At 40.7% G+C, this 15,976-nt stretch overlaps 1 protein-coding gene across 1 annotated transcript in view; it reads left to right on the top strand.

The window, feature by feature from the left end:
- Positions 1-1,091: 1,091 nt before the first annotated feature.
- LOC123029138 (multidrug resistance-associated protein 1-like) overlaps positions 1,092-15,976 on the top strand; it is a 35,845-nt gene continuing 20,960 nt past the window's right edge. Inside the window, exons 1-9 of the mRNA XM_044441756.1 lie at positions 1,092-1,185; positions 4,029-4,090; positions 7,626-7,767; positions 10,290-10,444; positions 11,805-11,982; positions 12,069-12,323; positions 13,112-13,177; positions 14,269-14,406; positions 15,627-15,773. Coding sequence (XP_044297691.1) covers positions 1,117-1,185; positions 4,029-4,090; positions 7,626-7,767; positions 10,290-10,444; positions 11,805-11,982; positions 12,069-12,323; positions 13,112-13,177; positions 14,269-14,406; positions 15,627-15,773 — 1,212 coding nt within the window. The 5' untranslated portion in view covers positions 1,092-1,116. The remainder of the gene's footprint in view (positions 1,186-4,028; positions 4,091-7,625; positions 7,768-10,289; positions 10,445-11,804; positions 11,983-12,068; positions 12,324-13,111; positions 13,178-14,268; positions 14,407-15,626; positions 15,774-15,976) is intronic.

The raw sequence follows: 15,976 nt of genomic DNA, 5'->3' as shown, positions 1-15,976 counted from the left end.
AGTTTGTTTGGGTAAAACAACATTTAACCTGTTCTGCAGGGGAATGCATTTCCCCTAAAGTGAAGATGACCAGTGCTGTGGCCACAGGGGGCCTGCAAAGCCGGACTAAGGCAGACCTGAAGGTATCCCCACTACCACCACATGTGAGTTCTACAGCATTGAAAAGGCATCTGGAGTGGGTGAGAGAAACAGAGACACCCCCCCCCCCCATTCACTTGCCCATGGAGGATAAGTCGTCCTTGCCAGAAACGGCTGGAGGGGGGAGTTCACCTCTCCCCAGATGGAAGGATTAGTTCACTGGCTTTATTAGGAGTCGAAAAATCTCTCCTGGCGGGAAACAAGGGTGGGTGGTTGTAGTCCCCCCATCACCAACAGCCACTGGAAGTTCTTGAAAAGGTGGAAAGTTTGGGCATCCTCGTTCCACGGAAATGAATGGAAAAATTGCTCCAGTCATTTGCACAGCGATGGGAAAGGAGCACAGAGAAAGAAGGACAGAAGGAGTGCTTGAAAATCCTTCCTTTGCTGCGGTCTTTATTTTGACATTATTATTATGCTACGGTTATATTCGCTATTGATTGTTGTAGTTCTGGGTTTTGTTTAAATATGGGTCTAGGATCTATCCCCTTTTTTCCATTTTTTACTGCACAGTGAGTGCGGGAGCCCTGATGTGGCTCGAGACCCTAGCATGGAAGCTAGGAGACGCTATGGATTGGGGCCCCTACACCTACTCTAAACAGACATCAAAGAGGCATAGCAGGTAGCCATTCGGTTAAAATTATGCTTCTCTGGACCCTAAGAAAATCGGGGAAAGGTACTGTTGCTTCCCCACCGTAATCAAGCTATCACTGCTATTACCTTCGAAGCAAGACCTGGGGCACTGAGCAAGGCGATCCGAGGCTAACTTGGACAAGCACGCAGCCCCCTCCCTCGGCGTTCTCCGGCCCTTGGGCGCCCCTCCCTAGTGGGCGGTCTTTGGCCGGATTGGCTGCCCTCGTCTCTCGCGCGGCAGAGCCCCGCCTTGCCTCTTCTCGCGGGGACGCCCCGAGGGAAGCGCCCGCCGGACCTGCGTGGAGCCGGCGCTGTTCGCTGCTGCAAAGTCCGGGAACAGACACGGAAATGGGGGGTGAAGAAACGCGGGGCGCCCGGGAAGGCGCCTACGAACGCCTCCAGCCCTACAGTCGAAAGGTAGATGTCGCTAGTGAGGATCTGCCTGAGATAGTTCTAAAAATAGGGGAGTGTCTTTGTAGAAAGGGAGAGAAATGCGGGGCGGGACCCCTCTTCTTTCAGCCCCGCGGACTTAGAAAGCGGGAGCGGGCTTTAGGTGTGGAGATCCTGCTCCCGGTAATCGTGCTTATTCGGCATACTCTGCATGTGTTCAGAGGTGCTCTCGCCTTGCTGTACATTCCGGGAGGAACCCTGGGAAAGTGGACAATGATGCCTGATGCCAGGAGAAGGGACATGCAAGGGCGCAGGTTTCTTCCGTGCTGGAGCTGGGTGTTCTGCAAGCTGCTGTTTGGTAAAGCAGGTGGGAGGTTAAAGGTAGCTCACGAAAAGGGGTAGCGCTTTTCAGCCTTTGGCTGGCGTAGTCCGAGTCCAAACAAGCTTAGACATGCATGAATCACAGTCCCAGGTGGGTTCCCGCTTAGGTTATGAATATGTGATTTGCTTTCTAAAGCCATCCTTTAAGTTTCCCGTTACAAGCTCATCATATAACAATGCATTATACAGAAGATGTAATTAATTTTGATTTTAGAACTAGTCATAGTTCTTCTGACAACCTGGACGTTACACACTCTGATCTGCAAGCCCTTCAGTCAAAATGCTCTTGATCCAGACCATGGTACTAGGTGGAGGAATAATTGATGCACTCTGAATTCCCTTAAATGTTGGTCATGCTCACGTTTGTTACAGGCTAAAACAGGTGTGATAATGGGATAGCTGTGATCAGATTTGCATTAAGCACTGACATTTAAAAGACCCCCTGGAGGGTAATTTGATTGGAGGAGCAATGCCATGGGAGATGTTTGGCCATGCCAGTTTCCTAGTTGAAACTCTGCATGTGTCTGTGCGCATTCCACACATCTCAAGCTGCTGTTAGTTGTGCTGGCGGAGACAGACAGCTCCTGTATTTTCTTGATTTCTTTCCCTCCCTTCCTGCAAAGCTAATTGTGGCTACTGGGAGAAAGAAGGGTTCACTTGGAGAATATGACCCAGGACAAATGAGTAAAATGCCACCTCTCACCGCTTCTTTGCTGAGCTAATTTGTGCTGTACTTACACTCCTTTTAAGTTATAAGGAACAAAAAATAAAACCAAGAATTGTATCTTTGAGCCCCTCTTGTGCTGCTTGTGAGCAGGCCTGAAGTGTTAAAAGCAGAGTAGGAGAAAGTAATTTTAAAATTTTATAATTTCCAGAGACCTGTTTGTTGTATCAGGCAAAACAAAACAAAAAGAACAAAGAGCCTTGTGGCACTTTGAAAAACAATACATTTATTCTGGCATAAGCTTTTATGGCCACAGTCTACTTCATCAGGTTTCTGGCAGATTTATATACATACGCTGGAGAGATGAAAACTGAGCTGTGAAAGAGAAGTGAAATGTAGCATGTAATATTTCAGGACAGTGTCCATGAATGCTTGTGCTGAAATAAAAGCCTTAGTTTTTAAGATGCCACAAAACCTTCATGTTTTGAAAGGTATAATCTAGACCATGAATTGCAAAACTGGGTTGCATTAAGGCAGAGGCATAACAACATCACACAGTAACCCTTAGTATGCTGAATAACTTAACAGTGATATCTTAGGTATGTCTGCCCAAAACTAAACCCCACTATTTCCCAGGGAAGTGTATAAAGGATTGTACATTTAATTAAGAATTTTTCAGCTCCCATAAAATTATATGTGAAGTTGATAGGGTCTTTTTAGGATCACATTTCACAATCAGTGAATTTCATTTGCCTTGTTTTGCTTTTCTATACAGTTTGGTAAGATCTTCTGGGTTCTTAGGTATTACCATGTGCTGAGTCAGACTATTAAGCTCCGTATTGTCTTTACTAACTTGGGATATCATACAGGAATTTTCCTACATCTTCTGGCAATCACTGGGATGCCAAATCTACTAGAATTGGTAGAAACTGAATCTGTGGCCTTTGGAGTCCAAAACAGGTACTCTGCCATTGAACCATGGCCCCTAAATTGCTCAATAATAGTGGAGCAGAAGCCAAGGGAAGCAGCACCCAAGGGGAGGATGTTTGAAGGACGTACATGCCCAAGCAAGGGCCATGATCCGAAAGTTGAAATCAGGAACTAAGAACAACCCCAGAAAGATTTCTAGGAAAAAGATGAATGCCACCCCAAACAGAAAAGAGTCCTTGAGTCAGTGGATAGACTGGGGGCACAGTGACTTCAGCAGTATGTGTGATTAGCCTGGATTTACATATTGATATAAACTAGCAATCCAAATCTATGTGTCCTGTGTGTCTATAACTAAAGACATATCTTACTGAGTGACAGCTTGCAACCCTAATTATCAACATTGTAGCATGCAAATAAAACAATGGATGCTATTCTTTTCACAGAACTTGAAATAGGCTCTTGTGGATTTTAGTGTCCTTGCTTCCTGCATAAACTATTTTTACTTTTAACTAACCTAATTATCTTTAGGATTGATAATAAGAGTATCAGGCCTGTCTGTCCTGTGATAAGAGCCTGGCCAAAGTCACTGCAAAACTTGTTTGGAATTGCAAGAGTCAACTGTGACAATATTTTTTCAGTTCTTATATTCAAATATTTATGCATGTCTTTTTAGGTGTGCATGAGACAATAGGGGCTGTAGCCAGATGCATTCAACAAAATGCCATGCATGCTGATGGTATAATACCATGCAAACTGGAAGTATTTGTGCATGTGTGTGTGTGTGTAAACTTCATATACATTCAACAGCAAACTTTCAAACTCCTGCAAAATTTCACATTTTATTTTATTTCTGCACAGGCTAATGACAGATCTTTTGAAATGTGTTTTTCTACAGAAATGCAGCCCTGAAGAAGGTGCATCCTTTCTCAGCAAGATAACATATTCCTGGTTTAGCAGGTATAAAAGCTATACATGCAGTTCTTTTAAAAAGATAGCAAGCTTTCGAGTAAATCAATCTTAACCAGAATTGAAGAAGACATAGAACTTTTTTAAGCTTTTAATTTATTAAAGGATTTTTATTTTATTTTTTTTTGGTCACACATACCCCAATAGACATAAATAAGTACATGCATGGTGTGAAGGTTTTCTAATAAAAAGTAGGAGAACCAAGTTTCCCATTCCCAAGTGGTATGGGAAGTTTCCCATTCCCAACAGGGAATAGTGGCCAATGTTGGGAGGAGACCTGTGGTGCCCTTCAGGTGCCTTGGGGGACACTGTGCTATGACTACTGTTAAAGTAAGAGTCAGCTACAAGTTAGGCCAGCCTTTGTAGATGGGATGAGATGGAGGTGCCATCTTGGGCAACAAAATGTCTCTGGCATGTTCTGGGCTTATAGGAATATGGAGAATGAAAATATGACAATACATCAGAACATTGATCCAAGCAACCACTCCCCCATTAAATGAGCCTTGGGAAAGCCTCTCCCAGAGTGCCATTTGGCCTTCCTGGTGCAGCAGGCATGTTTAGCGTCTATAGCCTAAATATAGGAGGAAGTATAGATACCATCATCATGTTTCTCTGTTAAGCTTCTGCATGTTTGACGTTTTTACATTATCTACAGTATGTGCGTAGTGTAGAATCTGAAATTAGATTGAGTCAATATTTAGCATAGAGAACTGAACAACATTTATGTAAGTGAATCATGCTTCCCTGTTTTCTCTTCCAGAACTCATTCTGGGATCAATCTCATTACAATTATTAAAACCTCTTTTAAAAAGTTGAAATGACAATCTGATTAGATGAGTCAGCCATCACAAAGTTACTTATAATAAATACCCGTGAGCACTACTCACTGTTTATATGTTTGGAGTCACGGGTTTATTTCAAAATGGCCAAGATTAAATAGAACAATCAAGTTCCTGAAAGTATGGCAGAGAATGAGATATTAATATAAGCAGCCAACTTAATGTAATGGTGTGTGTTTGCATCTCTTTGGAATCAAAGGTGTTTGCATCTGTATGTAGAAGGATAGGACTGAAGACCATTTTTCAAAATCTGTAAAAGATAGTGCTGTGTTATTCAACAAACTCATGCTAGTTAACAAGTTTGACTTCTTTTTAAGAGGCTTCCTTTCCTTCAGGCCTAAGTGTTCCTCATCTTCAGCTCTGCCTTTTCTGATTACTGATTCCAACTCTTTGTTTATGGCAGAGTTGCAGAAGCTGATAACCAAATGCCAAAACTACTGCCTGGGACCCCAGTCCACCTCTTATTATTTCTTTCTGAATCACTGATAGTTTGGTGGTTTTTGGCTTCTGTGCAGTTCCCCCTGTCATTTGAAAGGTTAGTTACAGACAAGAAGAACTTGAAATCCTAGAATATGTTGGTAAATGTGTTACATTTGGCCCAACCTTTTTGCCTGTGGTGCGTCCCACGAATGCAACACAACCCCTTGGACTGAAACATTTACTGGACGCCTGGCTTACCGAGTAAGCTTCCAAAGTCCAATTTTCAGACTTTGACTGATTTCTTTGTCGTGAGACTGGTCACTGTCAGGATCTTCAGCCAGGATGTGGGTGACCAGAGACAAGGCAAAAGCAATAGAGGCACCAGGACCAGGGCAACAGAACTTCAGGAAAGACAGAGTCCAAATCATAGTTATGGTGCAGGCCAAGGTCAGGAACCAGAAGTATGCATTAGAACAGAAAAGGATGTGGTCAGGAACAAGCCAAGGGTTGAGAACCAGGAAGATAAGCAGAGGTGCAGGTCCCTTGGGCAGGGTAATAGGGTGCAACACATAGCAAGGCAAGATATGTGAGGCAACAAGGAACCAGGTGTAGCAGGGATCAGGCAAGATGCAGGAGCTGAACCACACCTTGCAGGAAGCCTTGCATTACTGAGGCAACATGGTGAGGCATGACATAGTTGAGGAAAGAGGCAGGCACCACAGCGAGGCAACATGGAAAAGCAGGATTCAGGAGCAGGAAAGGTCAGGCAGGAGATAAGCCCGGGACCTGTGCTGCTGAAGCAACGTGACCAGAGTATGAAGGAAAGGTGCCTGCACTGCAGCTACAGGAAGGCCTGTGTTGCTGAGGCTAGTTCTGGAGGGAAGAGCTTGCTCTTATATAGCTCTTCCCCCAGGACTCCTAGCTGGTGCTTTTCAGTAGAATGAGATCTCCAGAGGGACTAGGGTCTGCTCCTGTAAATACAGTGGTAGATGTTCTGGTTCTGGCCACCAGAGCAGCCCAGATCCTGACAGTCACATGGCAATACTCTAAATATATCTTTTAGGATTCCCTCCTGGCTTATCTCTTAGACATGCCCCACTGACTTTCCTTCTAGTTGATAGTCTGCCTGACGGCATCATGTCACCTGACTCACACCAGTTGTCATTTTCTTTTCCATTCTGTGCTTCCTCCATTTTGAAATATTTGTCTTTTGCTTCATTTAGGCAAGAATACACAAATGCTTGTTTTCATAATAGAAGATCCAACTGTTATTACCCACAGTGTAGAACATCTGGCTGCCTTGCTCTGTTTCTTTTCCTGTTTGTTTATTTTACATGAGAGAACAAGTTTTGTCTCAGTTCTTATTTTCTTGCATAATTGCAAATCATCTGGTTCTCTTTATACCTTGTTAATGGGCCAGGTCCACTCAAGCTTGTATGTATCTTAAGATGGCACAGGCACAAAACGCTGCTTGGATATTCTGATCCTGGTAGCTTTCCCGTCCACCCATCCTCATCCATGAATAGGAGGGTGAACACCTGGAGCAGGGGTTCTAAATCATGTGAAGAGCCTATGTAGAGGGAAAAGCTTCCCTGTTACAGCCATTTTGAATGCAATTGTATGTATTTATAGACAGAAAGATGCCCTTAGTTCCCAGCATGCTCCAGGAAGGGTGACTAGAATGCCCAAATAAGGCTAGAGTCAACTAGGGTTTTTGTCTTTACTGCTGGATGCTGTGTCTGTTTCATTATTATATTTATTTCTTATTGTAAGCCATCCTGAGATGCCAGTGGTGGACGGGGTACAAAAGTTTTAAATAAAATAATAAATAAATAAATACTTCATTAAAGGTATAGGCCTGCCAACATTTATGCTTAAATGTGTTTCTTAGTATCAATTTCAAAGGCCTGCTTCTGACATCAAACGTTGGCTATACTTTTGGACATTTTCTAACCATTTCTCTCCGTTTGTCAGGCAAAGTGATGTTTGAATCAGTGGGAGGAAAGATGGGAACCAGTTTTTGCTTTATCTCATGGTTTCACACCTGTTCACAGGAGATGGAGAAAATCCAGAATCCTGCTTTGTTTGCTTTAGTGCTTTGGAAGCATAATATTTTAGACAGGATCATCTCACTCCCCTAGGCACTTTACGTTGCTGTTCTCACTGTGTAAGACAAGTTGTGTGGGATCAAGATCTGTATTTTCTGCCATATGAAGTGTTACTATTTTGGCTTTGTATTATTTAGTAATTAACTTGCATTTTTACAGAGTTATAACTTCAGGCTATAAAAGACCATTGGAAAGGGATGACCTGTTTGAGCTAAACAAGAGTGATTCGGCCTATGTTGTATGTCCTGATTTTGAAAAGCAGTGGAGAAAGGAAATTTTAAAATCAACCAAGGAGATAAAGGTAATTCTGAGAAAAATACAAATATTCCTACTGTAAGACCTTTGTCTCCAGAGGTTGTATTTATAAACTGGAGCTTGAGAAACTAGAATAATTTTTCATCTTATAAGGAGTCCTGTGGACCTACTTCTACTGCTTATCTTGGTACATCTCTTTTCCTCTCCTAGTCTGTTGCTTTAGCTTGTGATGTCCATGTGTTGCTTGCACCAAAGCTTAATATGTTTACCAGGCAGCTGTTCAGTAAAGGATCTCTGGATTGCAGTTCACTCACTGCACTGGGATTTCCCTCTTCGTGTGACTAAATGAGCAGGCTCAAGGCTGCTTCACAACAGTTTGTATAGCTTCTCTCTAGCTTTGCCTCCTGACAGCACCCAAACACTATACATGTGACTGTACATCTGGAGCAAGTCAGATGACTGTAGGTCAGGCGATCCACACAGTTTCCTAGTCTGTGAAATAGAACACAGGTCTCCTTTGAAACCTAGCAAGATTTCCATGGGAGTCTCTCATGCATGCATCCATATTGCTGCCTCTGGAAAATGCAACCATGAGAATGAGATTCAGTTGGGTGGAAAAAAATTACACAATGCAGAGAAAGGCTTCCTGCATGTCCTTGAGTAGTACAGAATTCTTCTACAGTATTTATTTACAGATACTTGCACTGGGGCAGAAATGAGAATTGAAATGTAAGTGTAGAGTTGCTGCTGCACTTTGTTCTGTACCTTTGAATTGACATCAAGCTGCTTAACTAGCTTTCTTAAAATCAAGATGTACACAGTGAAAAGATTAAAAAATAGAGAAGCCATGCAGCACAATCTTAACCATGGTGGTTCAGAAGCAATTCCCATCGATTTCATTTAACTTTAATCCTAAATTTACTGCTGAAGGCAGAATGACTCAAGCACCTTTTGCAGTCATTTAACCTCTTAAGAATGTCAAATGCAATTGTGTTATTCGCAGTAACATCTTCAGAGAGATTTCTGAAGGGCTTAAAGGCAGATCTGGAAAAGGAAAAAAGCTAATATACAGTTGTGACAAACTGCTCTGATAAACCACTCTGATCAAAGACCCAGCCTGGCAGCTGCTGCTGGAAAGTCAGAAGGCGGGTCCCTGGAAAAGCCACTAAGACACACACCTCTTCATTATTAGAAATGACTTTAAAAACGATTACCAAAACTAGCAAAGGTAGCTATGTTGACCATAGACAAAATCCCAAGATCCATATGACTGAAATCTCTTTATTAGGCCAATAAAAGGATCAGAACCAATCTGGAAGCTTTCAAAATCTCTGCATTGCTTCATCAGGTGAGATGGTATAAAAGGCAGGGTGACAAATTTGGGCATGGGAATGACTAGGAAAACACTGGGGAAAAAATGGGGAAGTTACACAGTCTGCAGGAGTCTCATTAGGCTCAGCAGGTCAAATAATGGCCATAGTTGTATGTTTGAACTGAAACTGCCCTTAGGAGTACTGGAAAGGAGCATGGGACATGATATTAGTTGCCAAGAAAGGTCACGAGCTCTCCCACAAGACATTCAAGTCAACACAAGACAGTCATCTGAGTGGGATGGGGTGACTTGACATGCTGCACCAGCAGAGGGTTGGACCCGATGGTCTTCTTGGCCCCTTCCAACCCTACTATTCTAGGAATCTGTGAATTCATATGCTCTAACAGGACTTTTTCCTGGTGTCTGTCTTGAATCTGATGTGCTGCAGTTCATTGTTCTGTGTCCTACACTCAGGGGTGAGTGCAAAGAGGTCTTTGTGACAGCCTTTGAGGTACTTGTAGAGTGCTATCATATCTCCTCGTAGTCTTTTCTTCTTGAAGTTGAGCATGCCCAGCTCTTTCAGCCTCTCATCATAGGGCTTAGCTTCCAGATCATCTTGGTTTCCAGATCATCCAATCATCTTGGTTAGCCTTTTCTGAACCCTTCCTAGGTTTTCTGCATCTTTTAAAAACTTGTGTGTCAAGAACTGAACAGATGAGCTCTGACTAGTGCAGAGTAAAGGGGAACTAGTACCTCTCTTGTTCTGGAAGTGATGCTTCTATTTATGCACCCCATACGATAACATTCACTACCATGTTACTTGAAACTGATAAGTATATTAGTAAGAAAAGGATAAACAGTTACAAATCCTGCTTTATAAATCTATCACTGCAATTAAACCAGTTTTCAGAGGTGGAAATGCATTTAACACAGTGGAACCACTTTTTGAAAAGTATGTGCAGCACCATACAGAGGTACATGAAGTGTGCAGCTCAGTTTCAATAAACCATCAAAAAGCATCCTTCTTTTACATGCTGTATTTCATCAAAGTGTTAGGAATGAATCCTTTCATGATCCTTTGGAATGTGGACACCATGCATACAAAAAGTACACAGATGCTGTTATGATAGGTGCACAAGTAAAGCACAAGGTGCTGCAATAGCTTTTAGCATACATTGGTTTAGTCTGATGTTCTTTTGTTGCTGGGAAACAGTTTTTCAGTCTTTTCTGACTTCCTTATATTTCTCTGCCCACAGACCTCTTCCTCTAAAGAAGTGATTCGAAAATCGATTTCCCAAAAGCCATCTCTCCTTTCCCCACTGTGGCATACATTTAAATTTATGTTGATCAGAGTCACTGTTCTAAAAGTTATAGCTGATTTATTGGCCTTTACAAGTCCACAGATTATGAAGTAAGTTTGCAAATCTGTCTAATGCAGGTATGTAATACATTGTAGGATAAAAAGTGGTATATAAATCTTGCAAATATTACTTTCAGGCTAGTTGATCTAAGCACCTTGGGTTCTTGTTGAAGACTGCATGGATTAAATGTAGTGCAAAATTTCACAACTTGCGGAAAGAAAGCAATGCAAATGAAGTGCACTTTTCATCACCTTGTAACCAGTATAAAAGCAATGTATTCTGATGCTTCCTAGTGAGAAGACTGGAAAAACTAAAGATTTAATCTATTGTAAAGGGTCCTCAGTAGTGGCAATGTCTAAGTCATTTGTTCAAGCTGTTTTACATTGACTACAGTATCTGTCTACTGCTGGTTGTTTGGTTTTGTATGCTTACTGTTTTGTCTTTGGCTTTTTAACTAATACATCTATTTGGGAAAATGTTATACCAACTCTGCTTACTGCATGCTTTTAAAATTTCCATTTTAATAGAATGCCATTAGAATTTGATGGCATTCCATCAATGCCAGCAAAACTTGAATATTTCTGTTGAGGACAGATATGTAACTCAGCTTTGGCCTGGTTTGGACACACATTTATTTGTTACATTTATATTCTTCCTTTTTTCTTGTAAGAAAATTAAGGCAGCTTGTATAACATTCCAGTCCTTTCCATTTGATTCTCACAACAACCTTATGAGGTAGGCTAGGTTGAGAGTCCATGACTGGCCCAGTGTCACCCAGTGAGTTCCATGGTGAAGTAGGGACTAGAATCTGGGTCTCCCAAGTCCCATTTCAGCACTTTATGTCATGCTGGCTCTCATCATTGTTTAAATGCTACATGAAATAACAAATAGAAGTAGTGGAGCCACAGTAGAGTTACCTTGTTGGACTGGGGACCTGGAAGATCAGTGCTCTAGTCCCTACTTCACCATGGAACTCACTGGGTGACTATCAACCAGTCACTCGCTCACATCCTAACCTGCTTCACAGGGCTTTTGTTATGAGGATAAAATGGAGCTATGTACGTAAGTGTCTTGAGTTCCTCACAAGTGGAAAAAAGTGGAATGTAAGTGCAATATCATAATTTTAAAAATGTATCTGCTTTCTGTAGACACATAAGGCAGCCTTTTCCATCCTTGTGCCTTCCAGATGCTTTGAACATCAATTGTCATCAGCCCTAGTCAATGGTCAAGGATGGTGGGAATTGTAGTCCAAATCATCTGGAGGGCACTCTTTTAAGCAGAATGAAGATTTTTTTTTTCTGGTTGTCTGATCTAGTTAATGTTTGTTCTAAAGAAGAGGAGAACAGTACTTAATATTGTAATTATTACAGTAATGAAGTAATATGTACACAATATTATTTTTCTTTACAGAAAAATGATTCTACAGTTTGAACTCCATTCTGGTTCATACTGGAATGGTTATGGACAAGCAATTGCTCTTCTTGTTGTGGTTGTTTTGCAGACACTTATCCAGCAGGTTTACCAACGTCATAACATGCTTACTGCTGTCAAAATTAAGACTGCACTTGTTGGCCTAGTATACAAAAAGGTATTATGGTTGCATATAAATGTTGAGGGGGTACTATAAAATATTTTTGAAAATGTTCATTGCATTTATTTCCTCTTTGGATTCAGGCCTTAAATTTATCCAGCTCTTCACGACAAAAGTACACAACTGGAGAAATAGTTAACCTCATGTCAGCAGATATCCAGCAACTTATGGAACTGACCATCAACCTCAACCTCTTGTGGTCAGCCCCTTTCCAGATCCTGTTAACCATCCTCTTCCTTTGGCAAGAACTGGGTCCTTCAGTGTTAGCGGGTATTGGCGTGCTACTTTTGCTTTTACCTATCAATGCATTTGTTGCTGCCAAAGTGAAGCAGCTCAAGGTGAGAAATTTCAGCTGGAGCATTATACCAAGATTCTGTACCATATAGCAGCAAGAATTAGCATTTGAATGGGTTGTTCATTATTGCACAAGGAGTACTTGTGTAGTAGAGGTTTTTCACCTTCTGCTCTCCAGTGTAATGTCCCCATACCTACCCAAAAGCTGCTTGTGAGGGTTGGGACACTCTCAAAAGAAAGGCCGGGAACATGATATGGGGAGTTGCAGAAGAAGGTGGACACTGGCAAACGAGCACAGGGTGATAATGCCATAGGGTGACCCAAGAGAATGAGTGAGAAGACCTTAGTATAGAATGTTCTGTCCAGTGGGGCTTATGTGGTGCCAACATCTTCAACTTTAGGACACCAAATTATGACTTCTCTGTTTTCAGGCATTTGTCAGCATACACTGGGGCTTTTTATTGTAGGTTTTGTATTGGATCCTGGGAGTTAATTGTTTTTAATCATTATAGATTATTTTACATTTTTGTTTATTAAAGTTTTTATATTCTGTTTTGTCATTTGAACCACCCACAGAGCTTTGCTGATTGCGCAATATAGAAATGTAATGAATGGATGAACATCATTAAATGATAACTGCTGAAACATCTGTGTTTACCCTGGCTATTCAGTTAAAGTTTTTTAAAAATAAAAGTCTATTCACCTGCCACGTTAGGGACATATTTTAAAATTGTCCTTAAAACATTATTCACTGTATTGGCTTAAGAGCTCTAATACAGAGTTCATAATTGGGTTATGCTGCTTAAAAATGGAATCTTTTCTCTTTTTTTAGAAATATCAAATGAAGAATAGTGATCGACAAATTAAAATCCTAAGTGAAATTTTGCATGGAATAAAGGTAAGACAGATAATGAATCTGTGTATGTACTCGTATTAAATCAGATGTCTAGGGGCAAAAGCTAGACATCTGGTTAAGAAAATTCATTGATGGATCAGTTTTCATGTTAACTGACATATTTACATGGCTCAGGTATAATTTATTTTAAATTTATTTATTTATTATGCCGTTCCTTATGCCTTGGCATATATACTTCATGTAGTTTACTAAATCATGCATTTTCCCATTTTTGAAGAGGTTTATCATGATCAGATCCTAGTTTTTCTTCATCAAAAATGCTGACTATACCTGAGCTGACTATACCAGTTTAGCTTCAAGATGACCCCCAAACCATGTTCTTCACAAAGCTGCCAGTGTATTTCATCAGAGCCACAAAATTGCATCTAATAACTTAACCTGGAACTAAGCTTAAGGAACTGATTCTTGTGTTGTTATGGAAGGGCATCTGGTTGAGCTAAACTGTCTAACTAAAATAGATTGCAAGAATAAGTCGTTTTGTTTGGTCTCATGCAAAATGATTAAGGAAACATTTTCTGTGTTTCCTGTAATACTAGAACTTAGGATCATCTAATGAAGTGGATTAGTGGAAGACTCAGGACCAATAAAAGGAAGTACTTCACACAGCACATAAACTATGGACTTAATTATCACAAAATGTAGTGATAATGGTGGCTGGTGGTAGTGGTGGTAGTGGTGGCTTTAAAAAAGGAGTAGACAAATTTGTGGAAGACAAGGGTATCAATGGTTGCTAGTCATAATGACTATAGTGGTGTTACTCCAGTATCAAGGTTGGCACAATTATATGCACAGTTTCTAGGAACATGAGCGGAAGGATGCTGTTGCAGTCACGTATTACTTGTGAATTTCCACAGATAGCTGGTTTGCCACTATGTGAACAAAATGGTGGATGAGATGGATTCTTGGTCTGATGAGCATTACTCTTGTTCTGTTTTTTGAGGGACTGTTGCAGATTTGGGAAACAGATTTGGTGCCTAGATTTTTTCTCCAATACAAAAAGTTTGAACGTAAGTTGCACTTCAGAATATTTTGCTAACTGCCACTGGTGTATTAAAATATCACTTTCCATTTAGATTCTCAAACTATATGCATGGGAGCCTTCATATCAGAAAAAGATTGTGGAACTTCGGGAACAGGAAATAGATGTTTTGAAGTCCTCTGGGTACCTGACAACATTCTCTATGCTGACATTGACGTGCATCCCTTTTCTGGTGTGTTTCAGTGCAAAACCTTCGGGTAACTACATATCCTGTATTCCATTAAGCCCATGGAAACACTGCTGATAAAGAACAGCTTTGCCATAACTTACTACAGATATTCAGAATTTTATCACATACTGGTGTATAAATCACCAATATTGAAAGAACAGAAGTCTGGAAATGTTTTTAGATTAGTTTAAATAGCATATGAACAAGTCATTTAAACTTAATGCCTTGATTACAGTGAGTATGGGATTTGGTTTATGTGCTCAGATTTTAAATTGTTGTCATAAGTCAGTAAAGGCTTTCATGGGGGAGGTGCTAAAGAAGATATGGTTCTGAAAAAGACTGAATAAAGTTTTATGGAAGTTTAGGATCACAGTTTTCTTTCCATGAAAGGAACAAAGCTCACGTTCATGGAAGAGAGCTTGCCCACCTCCTCCTTCCCTCTAGCCTGCCTGAAAAGCCTCTGGGGGTTGCTGGTCCTTCAGTATTGTGTGAGATATGGTGTCAGGGACCATAGATAGAAAGGGAAGCTGTCTTGTCCATCCCATTATAAAAATGGAGGAGCAACTTGGGATACAAGCCAATACCTAGGAAAGCACTGAATGTAATGTCAGCTACAGTGTAACCATTCGAAGGTGAGGTGGAGCAATGCATGATCCATGAGTTTCATGCTGCCCCCAGTGTTGCTACTTCCACCCTTACCTGCTCCCTGAAATTTTCTTGTTTAAGACTGTCCAAGAGGTTAAATTTAGCTTGGAAAGAAAACAAATTTACCCCTTCTAGTGGCCTGAAGCACAGTGTAGTGGTTTGCTGCTGAATTAGCTTTCTTGTTTTGTGGTTTGTTCCCAGATCTCATGAAGTTCTCCAGCCCAATTTTAGTTATTTACTAATGCTGCAAACTTGCAATTAGTTTTGAACAAGCTTTTCAAGTCAATTCTACAGTTTGGTTATGGCTACTGCTCAAGCAACATTATTGGTATACCAGATGTTTGAGAGCTAGGCATTATTTACACTAAAATCTTAAACTTTTGTTTATAAGTAAGCAAAATATAAGTGAAATGGCATTCAGAAGAGCTGTGCTACTTTTTCCTTCTACTTCGTCTATCAAGAAAACATTTTTAATTGGTTGTTCTCAATGTCAATAAGGCTGAACTGATTTACAGTACTAATGGAAATAACTATTCTGACAAATGGGAAAATAAAAACATCACATCTTTCTCTTAAAGGTCTCTCTGGCTACCTTTGGAGTCTATTTTCTATTGGATGAAGATAATGTTTTAACTGCAGCGAAAGTGTTTACTTCTATCTCTCTGTTTAATATTTTACGACTGCCTTTGTTCGATTTGCCCACAGTGATTTCTGCAATAGCTCAGGTGAATATACATCTGTGCATATATATTTTTCATCTTTTAGCTAATGTCTAATATAGATTCACATTTATCACAGTTCATATGCTGCAGGATTTTTCTAAAGCAATTGGACATATACATTATTTCAAGATCACCTCTGTGCAGTTTTACATTTCAAGGTATATGCTGATCAAAAATATTACCTAGGCCAGCCTTTCCCCAATCTG

The sequence above is a fragment of the Varanus komodoensis genome, unplaced genomic scaffold (assembly GCF_004798865.1).
Source record: "Varanus komodoensis strain SLA01 unplaced genomic scaffold, ASM479886v1 scaffold4, whole genome shotgun sequence".
Lineage (NCBI taxonomy): Eukaryota > Metazoa > Chordata > Lepidosauria > Squamata > Varanidae > Varanus > Varanus komodoensis.
This window is presented reverse-complemented; position numbering and strand designations above follow the sequence as displayed.